We start from the raw sequence: 21,297 nt of genomic DNA, 5'->3' as shown, positions 1-21,297 counted from the left end.
CATTCTGTAGCAGTAGTCAGCGATGATAGTCACCTCCTTCTTGAAACCCTCTGCTCCCTGGGTCTCCTCCTCCCTCTCTGGTAAGCCCCCCTCAGTTGCTTCTCAACCGCCATGAGCTCTTCCTCTGCACTATGTCCCTCAGCCCTTCCCAAGTTTCCACACTCAGCCCTAAATGCTGCTGTCACTTACTCAAATAATTTTCATCCACCCCCTCCACCCAGTCTAACTTTGCAGAGGCTGGAAGCCCAGAAATGTTCCAAACCACCATTGGTAGAGGACCATGGTGAGGCCAGTCTCCACATGCTCTGGCTGCAGCATGGCAGACAGAGCCCTGTGGGCCTGCCTCCTTGCCACCTGTCCTCTGCCTGGATTCCATACCCCTACAGAACTCTGGGCCTCATATCTGGTCCTCCTGCCTGACCTCTCTTCTCAGTGCTTGCAGCCCTGCCCTGTCCTCCTAACCACACTGTCTTGGCCTCAGCCTCCCTGTGAGTGCTCTCCCCGCCTCCTCAGCCTACCCTGCTTCTCAGGGGACACCATCTCCCCTCGGTTTTTTTGAGTTGAGGCTATCCTTTCTTCCATGCCCTGTACACAGAGCGGGATAGAGCCTCTGCATCCTCCTTGCTCACCATTGCTTGCCTGCTATTAACAAAGCAGCCCTCCTCTGTGGCCCACCAGATGGCCCTTCCTCTTCTCTACCTTGTCCTCCCGTGCCAGCACCTCATCTCATCTCCCGTCATCCCCCACACTGAGGCTGTTGGCACCTGCGTCACAGCCTCCCTCTCCACAGTTGGTCCCACATCATTCTGGCTGTGAGACTGATGTGGCTCACTTATCTACTATCCTGGCCGCAGAGCCCCACATCCTCAGTTCCTGGGACACTCACTGCCCTTGTTGTCAGCCTGTCCTCCCCACATCCACCCTGGACTTTGTGTCATCACCCAGAGCTGCTCAGGGGAGGAGAGATCTGAAGCGAGTATCAGAGTGGCAGACGCTGGGAAGCTGAGTGTCCAGGGAACGGAAAAGGACATGAAAGCTGGAAGGCCTGAGAAGTCCCCACCCACCTCCTTGCTTGATCAGTGACTGCAGTGTGGCCCAGGGGGAGCGTGTTTTCTCTTGGCAGTCAGCTCACAGGAGGCATGGCCAGCACTCATAGCCTGCACTGGTAGGCCTAGGCTCCTGGGGCTACCCCACCCTTCCATGTTGGGAAGGGACGGGGAGAGAGAGGGAGTAGGATAGCCTCACCCCAGCCCCCTTTCAGAACCCCAAGACCTAGTAAGATTCCCCCCACTAAAGCCCCTGAATCCCACAAAATATAAGACAGCAGTGGCCCTTCTGGTATCCCCTAAGAGCAAAGGTGTGTCCCTAGTATCCCTGTGGGCTCCCTCCACCCTGAAATCTGTCTACAAACCTGAGCTTGCAAGTGGCAGGGCTACTCGAGATTCCCTGTGGCCCCACGGGGAGCTGACAATCTCAGTTGCTGGCCTGTTGTTCTTGTTCACTGTAGAGTGACCACATACGGGCAGCTAGTGTAATAATTAGCTCATGGGCACTGCAGACCGCCTAAGCCTACAGGTGAAAAGGAGCTGTCACTCCCTGTCAAAGCCCCTGGCTCTCACAGCTGCTCATCTGCTGTGTGCACAGAACATAGTGCTAAGGATGGGGAGAGGGATTGCTGTGGGACAAAGGGACAGTGAGGAGGCAGGGGGAGAAAGTCAGACAAGGCCCTCCCCAGGGAACTTAGGGTCTTGAGACAGAATTCTAGATGCCAGCCCTAGAAGGGGCCCGGGACAGCTCACCTCTTGTTTAACAGGTGATTTGGTTTCAAATAATGCAGGGTGGGAAAATGAGCTCAGAGAAGAAGAAATGGCTACCAGTGGCCTTTCTGAGGGAACACCAGCAGGACATTAAGAGAAAGCCATGTCTGAATAGCTAAGAAAGTCTTTATTGTGTGTTTCGTTTTTGTTTTGAGACAGAGTCTCGTGCTGTCCCCCAGGCTGGAGTGCAACGGCATGATCTTGGCTCACTGTGACCTCCACCCCCCATTTCAAGCGATTCTCATGTCTCAGCCTCCCGAGTAGCTGGGATTACAGGCATGTGCCACCACGCCCAGCTAATTTTGTATTTTTAGTAGAGATGGAGTTTTGCCATGTTGGCCAGGCTGGTCTCAAACTTCTGACCTCAAATCATCCACCTGCCTCAGTCTCCCAAAGTGCTGGATTACAGGCATGAGCCACTGCACCCAGCCTGCCAAGAAAATATTTATATTGGGCACGGTTAAATCTTAGGCGCCATAGGAGCAGATTTATCTAATAAGGAGTAATGAGAGACCCAGAAAATGTCATCTCTCAATCACAGCAATGAGGGAATTATTCAGTGCTATGCTGGGCTCGTCACTCTTTCATTCATGATGCTAACTTCTTCCAGTAAGTATTTAAAATACATGCTATAGTGTTCTCACTCATAGGTGGGAATTGAACAATGAGAACTCATGGACACAGGAAGGGGAACATCACACTCCGGGGACTGTTGTGGGGTGGGGGGAGGGGGAGGGACAGCATCAGGAGATATACCTAATGCTAAATGACGAGTTAATGGGTGCAGCAAAACAACATGGCACATGGATACATATGTAACAAACCTGCACATTGTGCACATGTACCATGTACCCTAAAACCTAAAGTATAATAATAAAAATAAATAAAATAAAATACATGCTATATATAAAACATATATTAATATGATATGTTAATGCTAATTATATGTTAATGTAACATTAAGTAACAAGAAAAGGTAAAATAGGTTGGGCATGGTGGTTCACGTCTGTAATCCCAGCACTTTGGAAGGCCGAAGCGGGCAGATTGCCTGAGGTCAGGAGTTTGAGACCAGTCTGGCCAACATGGTGAAACCCCGTCTCTACTAAAAATACAAAAAAATTAGCTGGGCATGGTGGCATGCACCTGTAATCCCAGGTACTTGGGAAGCTGAGGCAGGGGAATTGCTTGAACCAGGAAGGTGGAGGTTCCAGTGAGCCGAGATCATGCCACTGCACTCCAGCCTGGGCGACAGAGCAAGACTCCGTCTCAAAAAAAAAAAAAAAAAAAAAGGTAAAATAAAAACAATGACAGGAAATTCAGATGAAGCTGAAGTCAGGGCTTATGTCCAAGCATTTAGGCCCTGAGTACAAATATCTTCATTTGCCCCTGGACTCTCAGGAGCCCCTACAGTTTTCCATCTGGTGGATTTTGTGCTTTGGGTGGCTCCTTGACCACGTGCTGGGGATACAAGACTGAGTAAGACATAGTCTCTGTCCTCAAAGGTCTGATGGTCCAGCGAGGGACATAAAAGCGTTAAACACACACAAAAAACTAATACACAGTGAACCTATCTGTGCCCAGGGTGAGCCATCCTGCTATCTTATTTTTCCAACTGAAATTGCACAGACCTCCCAGTTCCATATTTTCCAGCCAATTCAAGGCAGGGGAGAAAGGAGGAACAGGTGGGAGAGAGGTCTCACCCTGGACTCTGACTCAAAGATTCTTCCCACTCCAGCCATAGCCACTAAGCCCTGGATAGCTCAACATCCCTGGCCCTGCCACCACGATCTGGGTCATAGGTGCCTGGCTGCCTCCGTTCTCCCGGCCTTGAACCCTCAGCTCATAGGGCTCTGCTCCAGCTGCCCTTCCATCAGGCTGACAACCTTCAGGCCAGACGGAGGAGAGCTGGGCTTCTCCATGCCACAGCAGGCAGGTGACTCACCGAGAGCCCAGACGAGACTGTATAATCCACAGTCTATTGGCTTCTCATCTTCAGGCTCACTGTCTGTGGTGACGAGATGCTTGCAGTTGCTTTCAGGTTCTCATGCAGAAGTGTCCAACGAAGAAAGGTAGGGAGGGGTCAGCCAGGGCAGCAAAACAGCTCTCCTCGCATTTCTCTCTTACCAGGGAGGAACATCTTCCCTGGAAGTCCTTCCAGGAGATTCCTGTCCCTGTTTGATTGAATCACATGGCCTCCCCTTGTTGCAAGAGAGGCAGGGAAGGCAACAGCTGGTGGGACATGGAAAGGACCTTTCAGTAGGAAATGGACATTGACCATAGTATCCTCCATGCTTCACACCTTCTCCCATTTTCAGTGGTGGCTTAGTAGACTCAGTGTTAAGATGCCTCCCCCAAGTGACGTCTGTCACAAAGAATCACTCAGGGATGATTAGGACATAAATCCCCAAGGTGGAATTATTCCATCAGCTTCTCTCAAAGCCACTCTTCCCCGCTCCTAGAAGCAAAGGAAGTCAAGAGTTATTAAACATCTGCTACAAGCAAGGTATTTCTCCTGGAGCCTTCATCTGCCAACACACTCGACTCCTTATAATACTCATTCCAAGTATAAATAATCATCCTCATTCCACAAGGGGTGGGGGAGCTAGGTCTGCCTCCAGGGCTGTCTGCCACCAAAGCTCTTGCTTTCTGCCCCAGGCCATGGATTCCCAGGGAGGCCCCACTGGCTGCCTCCCATATGACACCATTGATCTCGGGCAGGAGCAGACAAGTGAAAGAGGCTCATTCTCTGCCCCCGCCCCCACTGTGGTTGAAGGAGCTACTCCAAGCAGAAGGTTGTGTATTACTGATTTGTGTGTCACACAGGAGAGGGGTAAGGGGCTTGGGAGCAAGGTCCCACCATCTCTGTCTGCAGCTTGATCACCCATTGACCTCATGGTCCCCTGGTGAGTGGTGTGGAGTACACATTTGGAGACAGGACCCCACAGGGGGCTTCCAGAGCACTGAACTGACCCAATGAGTCCACTGCAGGGAGAGGCCAAAAGGACCTCTTCAGGAGAGAGCCTGAGGCTGCAGGCACTTCCTTGGTCAGTATTCACATGTGCTTAGGGCCACACAGGGAACTTCGGGGTGGACCTGGGAGAGCCCTCATCCTAGGCTGGATGACGGAAAGATTGGAATCCCATGGGAATTCATGGCAAGGGGAGGGCCCTCTGTGCAGCTGGATGGGCAAGGAAGACTTCTTGAGGAAGGAGAGGTACGGCTGAGGTTTTAACCTAGTAGAGCTAAGTGGAAAGGCAACTCAATCAAAAAAGAGAAAATGGAAGTAACAGAAGAACAGCCTGGAGGTCAGAGAAGGACAGCAAGGAGACCCATCTGTCCAATGCCAGAAATGCCATATGGTGGCCAGTGGTTGCCTGGGTGTGGGAGACGAGTTGAGTTTCTGAGACAAAGACTGAAGCTTCTTATGAATGAAAACTATGCCTCGCTCATTCCCAGCATCCAGCGTGATGCCTGGCATGGAGAAGGTGCTCAATAAATAACTATTTATGGAATGAGGGAATGAATGCTTGAGTCCATCCTGTCCCACCAAAGTTGCCCTGCAAACTTGGCATAGCCTGCCTTCCTTCTTCCAAGGATCACAGAGGCCATGTGCTCAAGACACATCCCAAACCCAATTTGTTATTCCTGATTTGTTTTTCTCTTGAAAGTTTCCTAGATGGAAGCCTCTTAATTGGAAACCAAAAGGTATGGCTCATTTCCAGCCTTAAAACTGTTTCCTCCCCATCCTAGTAAAGATTGTGCAGAGAGGCCTATGGGAAGTTGCACTTGGAAGGCCTTGAGCCAGGCTGTTCCCGTTCTTTGGTGCTGACTTATATCCAGCTGGTCTGAGACACAGAATGCTAGGGGCATAGATGGGGCCTTGCAGACTACCAGATTCAACCCCTTCTTTCTACTTTTGACAAAGCCAAGCCCCAGAGATGTCAGCCACCTGCCCACAGTTGTGCAGCAAATGAAGACCAGAACCCCGGTCCCAGCCCACTGCTGCCCCACTGCCCTGTGTTGTTCCTTCCAGAACACCTGGCACTGCTTGTGGGCTACTGCACACCACAGCCCCTTGGGCAGCACACTTAACCATCTGGCATTGCCTCCCCAGGGGCCCATGAGCTGGAGCAGATGCAACTCATCCTGGAGACCATCCCTGTAATCCGGGAGGAAGACAAGGACGAGCTGCTCAGGGTGATGCCTTCCTTTGTCAGCAGCACCTGGGAGGTGAAGAGGCCTCTGCGCAAGCTGCTCCCCGAAGTGAACAGTGAAGGTACCCGAGCCTGGCAGCCAGGCCAAGTGTCCTGGGAGGATGAGCTAGGCTCCACCTTGCGGGGTAGGGGGCAGGCAGGTCTTCTTCCAAAAGGGCAAAGCATGGTCCTTGGATATAAAAGTCAAGGCTCCCCTGCCAGTGGGCCTTTGCCCTAACTACTTCCAAGCTGTGGATGCTGGGCCTCAGGAGTCCATTAGGGGCAGTCATTAGTGTTCTACCCTCGTTTCTGCTGCATTTTGCTTCTCATCTTCCTCACTCACCTTCCTCCCTCTCTTTCCTTCATCCTCCCTCACGTTTTTGTCCTGGAAGGCATGGTGTGGTGCAAAGAACAGGAGCTTCCTCAGCCTGAGGGCAAGACCCAGGTCCCATTCCACCAGTGATGAGCTGCGTGGCCTCAGGCAAGGCCCTTTACTCCTCAGGCTTACTCCCTCTACTGTATATTCAAGGCCTGGCAGGCCTGGGAAGAGGCCAAAGGCTCTAGTTGCCTCTAGCTTTCAGAGGCTCAGGAGACTCAGTCTAGGTGACAGCATCCCTCAGCAGCAGAAACTTCCATCTCGTGACAGGTGCAGAACAAGGGAGGCAAGCCCCAAGGCCACACTGGGAGCACTAATTCTGAGCTCCATTTATTACAGGACAGAAATAGACCAAAGGTGATGAATCTGGTGACAAAAACTCAGGTGCAGCACGGTGAAAGGTGGGCTCTGGATGAAGCAAGGTTGAGGGGCTGTGTCCTGCCCACCTGCCTCTCAATCTCCAGACATGCTCCTGAGAACCCTTCCAGAACCCCTGGGGCTCTGAGCAGCTCAGTTTGGAATCCGCTGGGCCAGAGGAAAGTGACAAGATTGTACAGAAGCTTCGTTATCTAAGAAATGCCTTAAAAACATCTGGGGAGGGTGAGCCTAGGGAGGAGGAGTTTCTGAGGGGCGGTGGCTTAGGAGTTAAGGTGAAGCTTGTATGGTAGCAGATAACCCTGAAATCTGCGTGGCTTAACCCACTTACAGTTTATTCATTGTTTACTTCACATCCAGGCAGAGTTGGGAGCGTGGATGGGCAGGGGAGGACGAGTGGCTGCGCCCGGGACCCAGGCCATCAGTTCTGCCATCTTCAGCAGGTGGCTTTCAAGGTCACCTCGGGCATTCCCTTCCAGCCAAAGCCAGGGGAAGAGAGAGCAGAGACTCTTGCGGGAGGTTTTTCTGGGTCAGGCCTGGAAGTAGGGTACACACAGCCCTTCCACCCCCATTCCATCAGCCCCAAGCACACAGCCATTTCTCACTGCAGGAGGGGCCGGGAAAGGCAGGCCAGCAGGGTGCCAGGATGAGGGTGTCACATGGGACATGACTGCTGCCTTGAAACAGGAGAGGGGAAATCGTGGGACAGAGAGGACATGCTGCTTTGGGGGAACCACTGAAGGCAGAGGTAGGCCCTAGGGTAGAAGTTAAAGGGGGATTTAAGTTTGATAAAAGGAAGAATTTTCTGGGCCAGGTGTGGTGGCTCACGCCTGTAATCCCAGCACTTTGGGAGGCCGAGGCGGGTGGATCTCTTGAGCCCAGGAGTTTCAGGCCAGCCTGGGCAACATAGGGAGACCCCGTCTCCACTAAAAATACAACACATTAGCTGGGCATGGTGGTGCACGCCTATGGTCTCAGCTACTTGGGAGTCTGAGGCGGGAAGATCACCTGAACCTGGAAAGTTGAGGCTGCAGTGAGATGTATTCCCTTCACTGTACTCCAACCTAGATGGCAGAAGTGAGACCCTGTCTCAAAAAAAAAAAAAAAAAAGAAATGAAGAATTTCCTAGTGTTTGGGCTTCCCAGAAGTACCTGGGGACCTGTAGGAGGATCAGCTGTCAGGGAGAGGGAAGAGCAGATTTTCATCCGTGATGGAGTCTGTGGAGCAGCTCTGGGGTTGGTACTTGACTCTTTTTCTTTTGTGACAGGGTCTCGCTTGTCACCCAGGCTGGAGTGCAGTGGTATCATCACGGCTCACTACAACCTCAGCCTCGAGGGCTCGAGTGATCCTCCCACCTCAGCCTCCCGAGTAGCTGGCACCACAGGCATGCGCCACCTTGGCTGGCTAATTTTAAAATTTTTTTGTAGAGACAACCCACTACTGGCCCACCTGGCCAACTACTTGTCTTGCTAGAAACAAGCCCAGGGTGATTTCAAACTCCTAGGCTCAAGCAATCCTCCTGCCTTGGCCTCCCAAAGTCCTGGGATTACAGATATGAGCCACTGTCCCGGTGGTGGTACTCATCTTTTTTAAAGATGATACTGCCTGCCTCAGTCTTTAGAGCTTTAATTCTCTCATTTCCTTGTCAAAAGGTCAAGTCATGGCTGGGGCCAAAAAAGGGGCCAGAGGCCCAAAGAGAGAAAGACCTGCCCAGACTTGAAGCTGGGCCCCGCACTAGACTGCCTGATTCTTCCAGTCCTAGGAATTTGTCAGGCAGATCCTCTTTTAAGTTTGCAGCTCCAGACCCAGAAACACACTCTGAGCATCAGACTGTTCAGGGTGATCAGAGTTACTGGTGCTTAACTAATTCGGGGGTCTAGGGTTACATTGCAGCACTACGTCCTCCTGGGAGGCCAGTGACCTCCTGAATCCATAGATTTCCTGAATCACTGATGAATTTTCTTGCAAGGAGATCCAGGGCTGGTGTGAGGGGCAGGTTAATGGTGCAGGCTGAGGCCCACCAGGGAGTCCCTCGGAGGGATGGGCAGCCTGGGCCTTGAGCTCAGCTCCATTTCTCCCTCTCCACGTGGGCTGTAACATGAGGAGCCAAGTCATGATTTAAGCAGACCTCCAGAGATGCCAGTGCTGAGAAGGAATCCAAACTTCTAGGCTAGACCTTGCCCTGAGATAACCCAGGGCAGAGCTCCAAGAGCAGAGCTCCCAGGGTACCCACCCCTGCTCAAGGGAAGGGTCACCAGTGCCTGTGTGCAGAGCTGCCATCTGCTGAATTCTGGCATACATTCGTGCTGGTTAGCAAACAGCCTCTCGCATAAGGCTTCTGAGTGTCCCTTCCCTTCCCCAGGTTCCCACTGCCCAGAACTCCCCCTTGATCCAGACATGAAAGGACTACTGCTTGGCAGAGCAGGGGAATTCAGCCTGGTTTTTCAGTATCTGTAATATCTATCCATCTATCAAGGCTGTCTGCCTTTGTTGAACTTCCAGGGGCAGCATATGGTAGGAAGAGCTCTGGATTCGGACCCAGGAGCTCTGGGCTGTGGAGACCCTGTCTCACCCCTCGACTGCAGCCTTCATCTTTCTCACTAAGGCTTTTTACTGCTGTACCTGGCACTCCAGCCTCAGGGCTTCCTCAGGAGCAGGCTCCTCCATCCCATTCCAGCAGCCCCTTAAGCCATGACAAAGGGAAGTTGGTATATAAATATCCCAGCTTCCCTGCCCCGCAAGGGGAACCACCTCTGAGTGTGGCCCACACTGTCTCTGGAGGATCCCAGATGCCCACAGGAGTAACCTGTCATGAGTGTGCCTTGTTCTGGTTCCCCCTCACTCCCCCACCTGTGCTTGCTGGGATCCCCCACCACATAAACTACCTACAACCCCAAGCCTTGTCTCTGGCTCTGTCTCTGGAGAAACCCAGGCTGAGGCTGGACCTTGAGCAAGTCACTTGATCCTCTGAGTCTGTTTAATTCATTTACAAAATCTAGAAGGCAGCATCTGCTCTGCCTTTGTCACTGGATTGTGACAAGGGTCTTGAGAAAGAAAATGGCTAAAAACCTTTTGACAAATGCAGAAGCACAGACACCAGCACAGAATGTCACCGTGCTGAGGAATCTCCTTCTGAGCTCAACAAGGGCAACAAATGACCTTCATGTCCGGCTTTGCTCCCTGCAGCCATCGACTTTCTGGAGAAGATCCTGACCTTTAACCCCATGGATCGCCTAACAGCTGAGATGGGGCTGCAACACCCCTACATGAGCCCATACTCGTGCCCTGAGGACGAGCCCACCTCGCAACACCCCTTCCGCATTGAGGATGAGATCGACGACATCGTGCTGATGGCCGCTAACCAGAGCCAGCTGTCCAACTGGGACACGTGCAGTTCCAGGTGCTCGCAGCCCTGGGTTCCAGAGCCCACATTTCCCTGTCCTCCCATCTCTATTTTGCCTCTAATCCTCCATGACCTTTCCCTCTGTCTCCCAAGTTGCATAGCTCATTGGACGACTTCTCCAGCTTAGCTTCCTGCCTTTCTCTTGTCCCCAGTAAATGACCAGTGTGAGCTGCACATGTGGGTCAGAGGCCTTCCTTTCTGCAACACCCCCAGCTTCCCTCACCATGAGTCTACTGAACATGGGGTTCAATACAGTGCTCCCCAAGGATTTAGTGAACACCATGGTAGGCGCTCACTTCTAGCAGCCTGGGAACTTGCCCTTGAAAAGTAAACTGCAACAAGGCAAGGCAAAAAAACAAAGCAGAGATTACCATTACAAAATGCTATCCCATGTTTCATGTTGGTAACTCTTAAAAATGCCATTAAAGACCAGGTTCGGTGGCTCATACCTGTAATCCCAGCACTTTAGGAGGCCAAAGTGGGAGGATCGCTTGAGGCCAGTAGTTCCAGACCAGCCTGGGAAACAAAGCAAGACCTCATCTCTACAAATTTTTTTAATTAGCCAGGCATGGTGGCACACAGCTGTAGTCCCGGACACTGGGAAGGCTGAGGCTGGGGAATCCCTTGAGCCCAGAAGTTTGAGGTTGCAGAGTGAGACCCTGTCAAAAAAAAAAAAAAAAATGCCATTAACGGGGGCTACATTATTATTGCCCATTGACACACAAGGAAGCTTCAGCTCCAAGGTTAAGAGACTGGCATCATGTCACGCCCCTGATGGGCCTCTGCAATCTGCATCCATGTCAGACGCTGCTAAGCAATTATAGGACCATTTTCTGCTAAACTGGGCTTGGCTACAGAATCCTCAATAGGTGTCCCTGGAAGCCACTACCAATGAATCAGCGTTGGGTAGAAGACGTATTTTTAAACAATTTCTGCCTAGGCACGTAATGATCTCTTAGATCTTTTCCTGTTCTGACGTTCCTAGATCAGGCAGCTAAACATTTGGGCATCACCATCTGCTAATTCTGGGAGGGAGTGCTGGTAGCTGCTCAGTTTAGAAACAGCAGTCGAGGGCTCAAGCAGCTAGGACTCCGAGGGGGCCTAACTGGGAGTCCCACTGCCGGGGGAATGTGACAGCTAGTTACATAAGTGACAGATGAGCAATTTCTCCTTTTTAGTCATTTGACAGATGACAGGTTTCAGATTAAGGAGGCACTGAGGGAGGGCCAGGGCAACGCTGCTATTTTTGGACAGGTTTGCTGGCTTGTTGTTGTCAATTGTTGTTTTCAAGCATTGCCAGCAAATAGAGATTAATGAAGACTCTGTCTTCTGCCACCCCTGAGGCAGGCCTGCCCTTGACTGTGGTTCCTGCGGCCCCATCCCCTTCCTCCAGAGAGCCTGGAGGCTCAAGGAGAGTCATCATATACTTTCTGCGACTGTGGCATAGGGTTGTGCCAGGAAAAACTGTCAGAGGATTTGTTGCTGCCTGTCCACCCTGACCACCCCTAAACCTGGTGCACCTCACCTGTGCTCCCGACCTTTGCCATCACACCTGCCCGAGGGAAGAGGATGACAAACGATCTTGTTGCTGTGGGCAAGCTACTTACTCTCTTGGAATGCTAGTTTCCCAACTGTAAAGCGGGGGTGATAACACAAAGTCCACAGGGTTGCTATGAAGACTACAGATAATGTATGTTTGGCACTTGGAATACAGCAGCCAAGGGTCAGGGTCTTCACACACTCTTCCTCCTGGAAATCTCTGCCCAAGGCCACTCAATCAAGGAGGCAGAGCTCAGCTCTAGGAGAGATTCCTGCCCTAGCAGCATCACTGGGAGGCGGGCAGTGCTGAGGCCTTCCTATGCCTCTCCAGTCACACTCTGTGGGCTGCAGCTGCCAGGTCTATCCCACACAGCCGAATCTGCCTCTCCTTGGTCTATCTGTTGGGCCTGCTCAGGGAGTAGCTGGCTGCAGGCTGATGTCCTCTGTGCTCCTGCCTGCCCCACAACCCCAGGGTTCTACGTAGAGCACCCGCACAAGGAAGGGAGGGCTCCGCCAGAGCTGATGGCTCGCCTGTCTGCCCATCTGCCCTTCATTTGCTCTTGGCTAGCTGACTTCACTCTCCATGGCTGCAGAGCAGTCGAACGGGGCAGAATGCCAAAGATCTTCAGCTTCTCTAGAGGGTGTCTGTAATCTTTCTGTAGGTCCCACCTGCCCTGCATCAATGCAAGGTGCTATGGGGCCCCCAACCAGATCCACCAGGGCAGGGGTTCTCAGCCCTGGCTGTACCTTAGAATCACCTTGGGGGTCTTCAAAACATGCTGATACAGGGCCCCACCCTAGACCTACTCAGTCAGAATTGGCGTGAGGAAGCAGTGAGGCAGGCATGCTATTTTATTTTTAATTCCCCTATGTGACTCTAATCTGATCCAGGGTTGAGAAGCACTCACTGGAGCCTTGCTCCTCAAAATGTGGGTCCAAGGCCCAGCAGCATCAGAGCAGCTGGGAGCTTGTTAGAATTTCAGGCCCCATCTCAGATCTACACAATCAACATGTGCATTTTAGCAAGACCCGCAGGTGATTCATGCATCTATCAGCGTTTGAGAAGCATTGCGTAGGTGGATCCCCTGGAAAGTTTCATGAGGACAGGGACGTTTGTTTTGTTCACTGCTGTATTCAGTAATGTCTAGAACAGTGAGTGCTGGCGCATAGTAGGTGGGCAGGAAATATCTGCAGGGTTTTGAATGCGTACAAAAGAACACAAGAGTTAAGCCGAACAATCCATGTCCCCAGCTGAGCCCCCAAGGCTCGCCATTACGTGCCCATCACCCTCCCACCTTGAGGGATGGGGGTCGAAGGCAGGGGGGATCCGGAAGGAATGGAAGGCAGGTGTGTGAGTGGCAAACAGGGATTAGAGGGCTTGGCTCCCTCCCGGAAGTTACCTGGCTCGGCCGTCCAATCACCGCTCTGTTTGTACCCTTGCAGGTACCCTGTGAGCCTGTCGTCGGACCTGGAGTGGCGGCCCGACCGGTGCCAGGACGCCAGTGAGGTGCAGCGCGACCCGCGCGCGGGTTCGGCGCCACTGGCGGAGGACGTGCAGGTGGACCCGCGCAAGGACTCGCACAGCAGCTCCGAGCGCTTCCTAGAGCAGTCGCACTCGTCCATGGAGCGCGCCTTCGAGACCGACTACGGGCGCTCCTGCGACTACAAGGTGGGGTCGCCGTCCTACCTGGACAAGCTGCTGTGGCGCGACAACAAGCCGCACCACTACTCGGAGCCCAAGCTCATCCTGGACCTGTCGCACTGGAAGCAGGCGGCCGGCGCGCCCCCTACGGCCACGGGGCTGGCAGACACGGGGGCGCGCGAGGACGAGCCGGCCAGCCTCTTTCTGGAGATCGCGCAGTGGGTCAAGAGCACGCAGGGCGGCCCCGAGCACGCTAGCCCGCCCGCCGAAGACCCCGAGCGCCGCTTGTCTGCCTCGCCCCCAGGCCGCCCGGCCCCGGTGGACGGCAGCGCCAGCCCCCAGTTCGACCTGGACGTGTTCATCTCCCGCGCCCTGAAGCTCTGCACCAAGCCCGAGGACCTGCCGGACAATAAACTGGGCGACCTCAATGGTGCGTGCATCCCCGAGCACCCTGGCGACCTCGTGCAGACCGAGGCCTTCTCCAAAGAAAGGTGGTGAGGGTGGAGGGGCCGCTCCAGGCCCCGCAGAGCAGGAGGCCCCCAGAGAAAGCCGGGGCTGGCAGGAGGCGGCCGCCCTTCCTGCCCCTCTCTGCTGCCTTGGGGTTAGCAGAACACGTGAAGGATCCGAGGAGCGAGAGGAATGTCCATTTCTTAAACTGCCTTAATAACTAGCCTTTAACCTCTGGGAGCGGGTTTGAACAGGACCCTGGCTTAGGGGTTGATCACTTTCCCAGCAAAGGGGAGACCACATGTGGTGCACAGGGAAGAAACGGCCTTAGACAGCAGTCTGCGGGCCCCACCTGGGTGGCAGGATGCCGAGAAATCTTGCAGAGGTAGCTCCGAAACCATATGGCCCAACTAGCCTCAACTGACAGCTGAGGAAAGGCAATTAGGCCCAGAGACGCAGAGATACTCGCTTAAGATCACAGGCTTAGTGTGAGGACGAGCTTTAAATCCCAGTCTCCTGGCCCCCAGGCCAGGGTCTGTCCACTATAGAATGTCTTCCTCTACTGGGGTCGTTCTGGCTTTTTGCTTAGAAACTTGGTCTGAGATGTTTCTTCCCTGTCCATTACCGTTCGATGTTCTTTTATTCAGAGCAATGTTTCTTGTATTCTGAAACTAGAAACTGAACCAGTTTGTTTCTCCTAGTCACCAAGCATACTTTCCTCGCTCCCCGAGTACTTAAATGTTCTCATCTGTCGCACCCCTGTATTTGCCTCACCCCTGCATGGTCTGAAATCTTCGTTTCAGGTCAGAGCAGCCTGGGGTCTGTGGGTAAAATCAGCGCTTCTCCCAGGCCTGTGCACACACCCCCTCAGCACTCCCTATGCACTTTCCTGACACGCAAAGACACAGCCCTCTTTCCCCAGTGGGGGTCCTACCCCAGTGAGGTTGAAGGCAGCAATTCCAAGAATCCCTCCAACCTCCCTGCCAGCACTCCCCCTTCACCCCACACCCGGCCCCCCCAACTAACCACAGCGCCTCTCCAGACCTACCTCGGAACCTAATGTTCTCTGCACGAACTGCTCATTTGGAGGACAGCAGTGAGGTCCTGCCATAGAGCAAATGTGTTAGGAGAGAAGGTTTCACATGGGACCCACCATCCTTCATCAATACTTTCCAGAGTTTGATCATCCATTTAGCCTTGACAAACAGCAGACCCTACAGAAATGTGTTGGAGAGCACGTCGTGACCTTGGGGTCAAGGAATCCAGAAAGGAAGATATGAAAGGAGGGGTGTCAACAGCGAGGGCTCTTAGGGGTCAGGCACCAGCATGGAGACCTCATGACAAAGGAAGGGACTCAAAGCAGCAATGCCCCTCATAGTGTAGGCTAAGGTGAGTTTGGTGCATGCAAACCTGTGTGCTCAGAGAGCATGGAGTAATGGTGTGTAGACACAAGCCCTCTGCAGAAGCATGGGGTGGGGACACTGACAGCCCCTATGTGGTCCCCAGGAACATTCTACCATTTCTGCCACTGGTATTCAGCTCCTTCTCTTCCCCCAACACTCCCAAAGATAGCCACAGAAAGTCCAGCCAGTCTGTAGGTAGAGGATGCCCCCAGTTGGTCTTGGGCTGCATTCATCCTCACATCACAGCACCTTAAATCTAATCAGCAAACTATAATTTATACATTGAAACCTGCAACACATTAGAAACTTATATTTAACGACAGAATTAATCACACTGACCAACTTTTAAATGGAAAATATGTAAATAGGAAGTGTTTGGGTTATTTTGTTTTTTCTTTAAGAAATGTACACAACTCCTCATGTGCCATTTTGTCCTCAGAGGGCGGCTTTACTTTTTTTGGTAAAGGAACAAGCTGCTGGCCTTGACCAGGAGTTCGTATATAACTGTTATTACAGAGGAATTGTTATAACTACTAATGTTTTTAAAAAATCTATTAAACATTATTAAACTTGATCAGTTCAGGCCAAATAAAGTTTTATTGGAACACAGATTTATTTATGTATTATTCATTTATGTATTATCTGATCCTGTCTTTGAGAGTGCTAAGAGCCTAGCTGGCTTTTCCCTGCGCCCATGAAGGTCACTGTATTTGGGGGTGGGGGAAGGACTGGGGAGGGGAGAATCTACAGAGATTGGTAATCAGGAGGTGATTCCAGAATCATCTGGTGAGGCCTGGTGTCCATATAGTGAATTTCAAACTATATCTTGGAGCTAATACCAAACCTTCTGACCAGGGCTGGTTCTCTCCTCTAGTCACGAAAGGTGCCAACATCATGAGATTGGGGGGAACCAACCACCTAAAAATACCCACCCGCGCTACCCCTCACAGATGCCTGAGATCCCATCCATCTGAAGTCAACCCCTTTGTAATATTAAACTGTTAGTCTTCTTTTGTAATTCAACAAATACAGCTGACCCTTAAACAATACAGGTCTTTTGGCTAAAAGAACTTTCTACTGTTGAAATGCACCTGAGCCAAGAGGAGCAGCCTGTTAAGCCAATTATCAGATTATTTCCAAAGTGTCTGCTGAGTGGCCATGCTGAGTGGATGCAGGTGAAGGGAGGCCACAGCCAGGCCAGAGACCTGGTTGAAATTTTATATTGGAGAAGACTTGAAGCCCAATGTGAGGCCTGGGCTGCTAGAATGTAGGAAATGGAGTGTGGAGAGAGGGAATTGAGAAGCACAAACAGCAAACAGCACCAAAGAGGAAGGAGGACTGAAAAAGAAGGAAAGAGGGCACCCCAAAGGAAATAGTTCACAATCTCATCCAGCCACCTCTGATTCTAAGATGAAAACTTCTGTTAGGAGGGTCCTAGGTCTACCCTATGTGAATAACACAGGGATCAGCAAACTATGGCCTCCAGGCCAAGTGGTTGTATTGGAACAAAGCTACGCTCATTCATTTACATATTGTCTGATCTTGTCTTTATTTATTTTTATTTATTTATTTATTGAGATGGAATCTTGCTCTGTTGCCCAAGCTGGAGTGCAGTGGTACAATCTCAGCTCACTGCAACCTGCCTCCCAGGTTCAAGCGATTCTCCTGGCTCAGCCTCCCGAGTAGCTGGGATTACAGGCACCCCCCCCAACATGCCCAGCTAACTTTTGTATTTTTAATACAGATGTGGTTTTACCATGTTGGCCAGGCTGGTCTCGAACTCCTGACCTCAAGTGATCCGTCTACCTCGCCCTCCCAAAGTGCTGGGATTACAGGCATGAACCACTACACCAGGCCTCTGTCTTTACTTTAAATTGTAATATTTTATATCATGGATTTTTTGCAATAATATTTTTTAAATATTGCATTCAAATATTTATCTTGGTTACCGAGGTTTTTGGCACCCTTAAATTTTGTGCCCAAGGCAAGTGTGCCTCACTGGTCCTCAACCTAGTCTTAGCCCTCATCTATGGCTGCCTCCATCCTACAGAGTTGAGCAGTTGCAACAGAAACCTCATGGCCCACAAAGCCTGAAACATTTATTACCTGGCCCTCTCCAGAAAAAGTTTGCTGACCCCTTGTGTAAGATGCTATGTGGCCTCCACGTCTTTGTGAATATGTACACAACTTGCCTTGTCTTTTCTAGCCGCTGACATTCCAGTTCAGAAATGCCACATTTCCATGACATTTTCTAATTACACATCCTATTTTCATGACATGATTTTCTCATTACACATCCTCGTTTACTTTCCATTCTTTAGGGAAATGTCTTCATTGCTAGTGAGAAGTTTCTAAAAGTGTGAGAACCATCCTACTTGAGCCGAGGCTGAGGGGACATTATGCCAGAGGTTACTACCATGATCAGAAACCAGGCTTTTTGCTAGGATGGTTAGAACAGGCAAAAGCTCAACTTGAAAGCTGTGGTTCTCGATTGAACTAGTAAACTCCACATGGAGAGGGAAAATGTCTGATGTCCCCAACTGCTTGGTTATGAGTCAAACTGTAGCAAGGGTATGTCAAACAGCATCTTCTCTTCATTGAGACTGAATCACTGAGAAAGCCCAGAAATACCTGCCTGGGTAATAGTCCTGTCTTCATTCATTATTCAATGAATATAAAAATTGACAGTAGATGGGCATTTACAGATCATCTAATCCAACCCCCTCATTTTGCTGATGAGTAGACTGACAGCAGCAAAGTAATTTGCCCAAAGCCACAGTTAGTGGCAGAGCTAGAACAAGAGCCCAAATAGTCTTTCCAGGATAAACTCATCTCATTCAACCTAACTGGGATACAGATGCTGCGATTGATACTTGGAGGAACAAAATCAGCCCTGAAGATGAGAACAGACAGACCACAAAGGCACGAACCAGGCCATCATAGACCCCATGCTCTGCTCACCTCTTTGCCTGGGTGCTGGAGCCCTGAGCCTCTGGATGCCTGGAGCCCCAGGGCTGTCCTTAGTAATGGCTCTCTTCCCCTCCAGACAGTTCCTGCCTAGCTTGGGGCCTGATCTGTGTAGTAAGGAAACAAAGAAAAGAGAACAGGGCACTGGCTTAGTTTGATTTCCTTCAGCAGCAAACCGTGAGATATGGATTCAAGTGCAAGGCTGTGGGTGAGGAAACACTGAGAGGGCAGCGGGGAGGTGACAGGGAAGAGAAGGAAGCAGTAAATGGTGCAAGCTCCTGCTTGTGGGGAACTGTACCTGTGTCCTGGCAGGGAGCTCCAGGAGGCAGAGCACAAAATACACCTGCGAGACTTCCCGCTACAGCCAGGCCTGGGTTGAGGACTGCTCTCCTGGGATGCAACCTCCCCAGCACCTCTGGCCTACCATGCACTGCAGCAGAATGGGCTCCAGTGGCTAGAAAAAGGCCAGAGGACCAGGCGCGGTGGCTCACGCCTGTAATCCCAACACTTTGGGAAGCCGAGGTGGGTGGATCACCTGAGGTCAGGAGTTGCAGACCAGCCTGGCTAACATGGCGAAACCCCGTCTCTACTAAAAATACAAAAAAATTAGCTGGGCGTGGTGGCACATGCCTGTAATCCCAGCTACTCTGGAGGTTAAGGCAAGAGAATCACTTGAACTTGGGAGGCAGAGGTTGCAGTGAGCTGAGATGGCACCACTGCACTTCAGCCTGGACAACAGAGTGGAACTCTGTCTCGAAAAAGAAGAAAAAGGCCATAGGCAAAGAAAAAGAAAAAAGAAAAAGGCCACAGGTGCTGACAGATAGGAGTCGGGCTGGCACGCAGAGAAAGGTGAGGGCCAAATGGATATTGGTAGAGCACCAACAGGTGTCAACAGTGCGATTTAACAGGAAGCAGGTCCAGGACCCAGGCAGAGAACAGCTGCTTAGTGCTGGCAACACACTCCCTGCCCTGGCTTGGGTTTTCTCAACTCTTCCTGGCCCTCCCTTCTTCCCTATAAGGATAAAAACTGGCTTTCAGCGACTCATGGCTTTTCTTTTCAATCTCCCACACACCCCAAGTGTACCATCAGTTTCCTACCAATAGTCTCACTAATCAACTCTGGGATCAGCAATCCCAGCCATGTTTGAGAAGTGTTGGTGTCAAACCAGTGGGGTCTTTGTGTCAGAGCCTGCTAGTTGGCCTGGGGCTTAAGTGAAAGAGTTGTGTGCTCTTGCCTGACTTGAGGGCCATTTTGGTCCTTGAGGTGTGAGTTTCACCTCGTTCAATTACATTAAGAACTTCTCTAAGACCACTGAGAACCCTTCTAGATGTTGACACCTGAGATCTGAGAATTGAAGTTACTTAGTTTGCACTGATGTTCTCCCTTGCTCTGCACATTCTTGACTCACCAGTATCTGAACACTCCTATGCCTTGATGCCTGTTAGTGCCTAGTGGCACACGTAAGAGTGACAATGTGGCAGGGCTGAGTCCAATCCATAATAAGGAAACCAAGCACAACCCACCAGGGGGCTGAAACCATGGCTCAAGGCTCCATAACACAGTGCTCCCACCAGGCAGCTCTGCTGAACTCTGGGCCACACTCCATTTCATTAGTAGTGAATGGCTCCGTTTCCATCGGAAACCAAAAAGAGCCATCTCAGGGTTGGAGTGAGACCAGTCTCAAGGCCCTTACGATGGGCTCATGTTGGCCCTTCAGTGCACCTACCCAACATACAGGCTCTGTGGTAGAAAATAGGGAGCATAGGAATGACGCAAGCATGTGGCTGACAGCAAGACCGTGTCTTCAACAATTGCTTCATCCTGTCTCCCAGAACTGCTCACAGGTATACGAAAATGGTTTACATCTTCTCTCCTGTAATTCAAGGGCTCAATACTAAGGTAGAGCTTTAAACATTGAGAAATTCAGAAACAAGGACGCTGTGAGCCATACTGTGAGTTTTCCACTCCACTGATAGTGTCAAAATATGGCTGTGGGGTTGCAATGGCCATCAGAGTTTGGCCATCGTTGTCTGGAGTTGGTTCCCTAAAACCAGTACCTGAGATGGGCATTTGGGGGCCAGTGATTCACTGCCCGAATGCTCTAGGAAGTGGGGGATACAAGGGACCAACAGAGTATCAGCTTCCTGTATTTCCCCTTCCTAGACCAGGGGGATCTCAGCAGGCATGTGGTCCAGGCTACAGACCAGCTTCAGCCTGGTCCCACCAAGAGCTCTGGTGCCTGAATTGCACCATAGAGTGGGGCCACCTTGAGAAAAGAGGACAGCCTTTGGTGCCTCCATGTCATCCAGTCATGGCTGCCAGCTGGGGAGGGTGGGGCGAGGAAACAGAACTCATTCAGCCAAGAGCAACTCTAGAGGCAGCTAGGAGCCATTTAGCAGCCACTCCCTGCTGCAGGGGATCTGGGCAGGTACCACCTGCATTGCAGGGCACTGCACTAGGCACTATGGGGGATAAAGAGGTAGGAGAAGGACCTGCCCCTAGAGGATTTTATCATTCAAGTGGGAAAATGGAGCAAATATATAAGGTCTCTGAGGTGCACCTAGGAGACCTTCAACGTTCCCCACCTGGTGAGCCCTCCATGGCCCATCATTATTGATTTCCTGCTGTTGACATTCCCAAAAGTTGCCTCTCCACCACTGCTCCCCACCTCAGAACGCTCAGCCCAGTGACTGTCTTGAGGATCCCCAAGACCACCTTAGGCTTCATGATTCACTAGAAGGACTCACAAGACAGAAAAGCGGTATACTCACGGTTATGATTTGTTACCATGAAAAGAGATCAGAATCAGCAAAGGGAAAAGGCACATGAGCAACCTCCAGGAGAAGCCACATCTAAGCCTCCAGGTGTCCTCTCCCAATAGAATTGCATAAAGATGTGCTTAATTCTCCCAGCAACGATGTGGGTAGTATTGTCAAACCTGAGCCTTGGAGTCCAGGGTTTCTATGGGGATGGTCAAAGATAGCCATGCAGTGCCTATGTGACCTACTCAGTCTCCAGCCCCCAGAGGTCACATTGATACAGCATGGCCCAGGGACTCAGGCAAACACAAAAAACCACCCTTATCAGGCTGTCTATTCCAAGGGCTCAGAGGTTATCTCCCAGAGGCCAATCAA

The 21,297-nt window shown here is 51.3% G+C and overlaps 1 protein-coding gene across 7 annotated transcripts in view; it reads left to right on the top strand.

Annotated features, from left to right (window-relative positions):
- The window catches only part of MAPK4 (mitogen-activated protein kinase 4), a 208,451-nt gene extending 192,647 nt beyond the window's left edge, over positions 1 to 15,804 (top strand). For 5 of the 7 annotated variants that reach the window (XM_063639964.1, XM_055299055.2, XM_055299065.2 and 2 more), the window contains exons 4-6: positions 5,932 to 6,093; positions 9,948 to 10,161; positions 13,147 to 15,804. In XM_063639964.1, the coding sequence (XP_063496034.1) occupies positions 5,932 to 6,093; positions 9,948 to 10,161; positions 13,147 to 13,843 (1,073 nt within the window). In that variant the 3' untranslated portion in view covers positions 13,844 to 15,804. The remainder of the gene's footprint in view (positions 1 to 5,931; positions 6,094 to 9,947; positions 10,162 to 13,146) is intronic. The other 2 variants (XM_055299075.2, XM_055299083.2) reach the window with 2 other exon arrangements.
- Positions 15,805 to 21,297: the final 5,493 nt, after the last annotated feature.

This window comes from Symphalangus syndactylus, chromosome 1, assembly GCF_028878055.3.
Source record: "Symphalangus syndactylus isolate Jambi chromosome 1, NHGRI_mSymSyn1-v2.1_pri, whole genome shotgun sequence".
Classification (NCBI taxonomy): domain Eukaryota; kingdom Metazoa; phylum Chordata; class Mammalia; order Primates; family Hylobatidae; genus Symphalangus; species Symphalangus syndactylus.
This window is presented reverse-complemented; position numbering and strand designations above follow the sequence as displayed.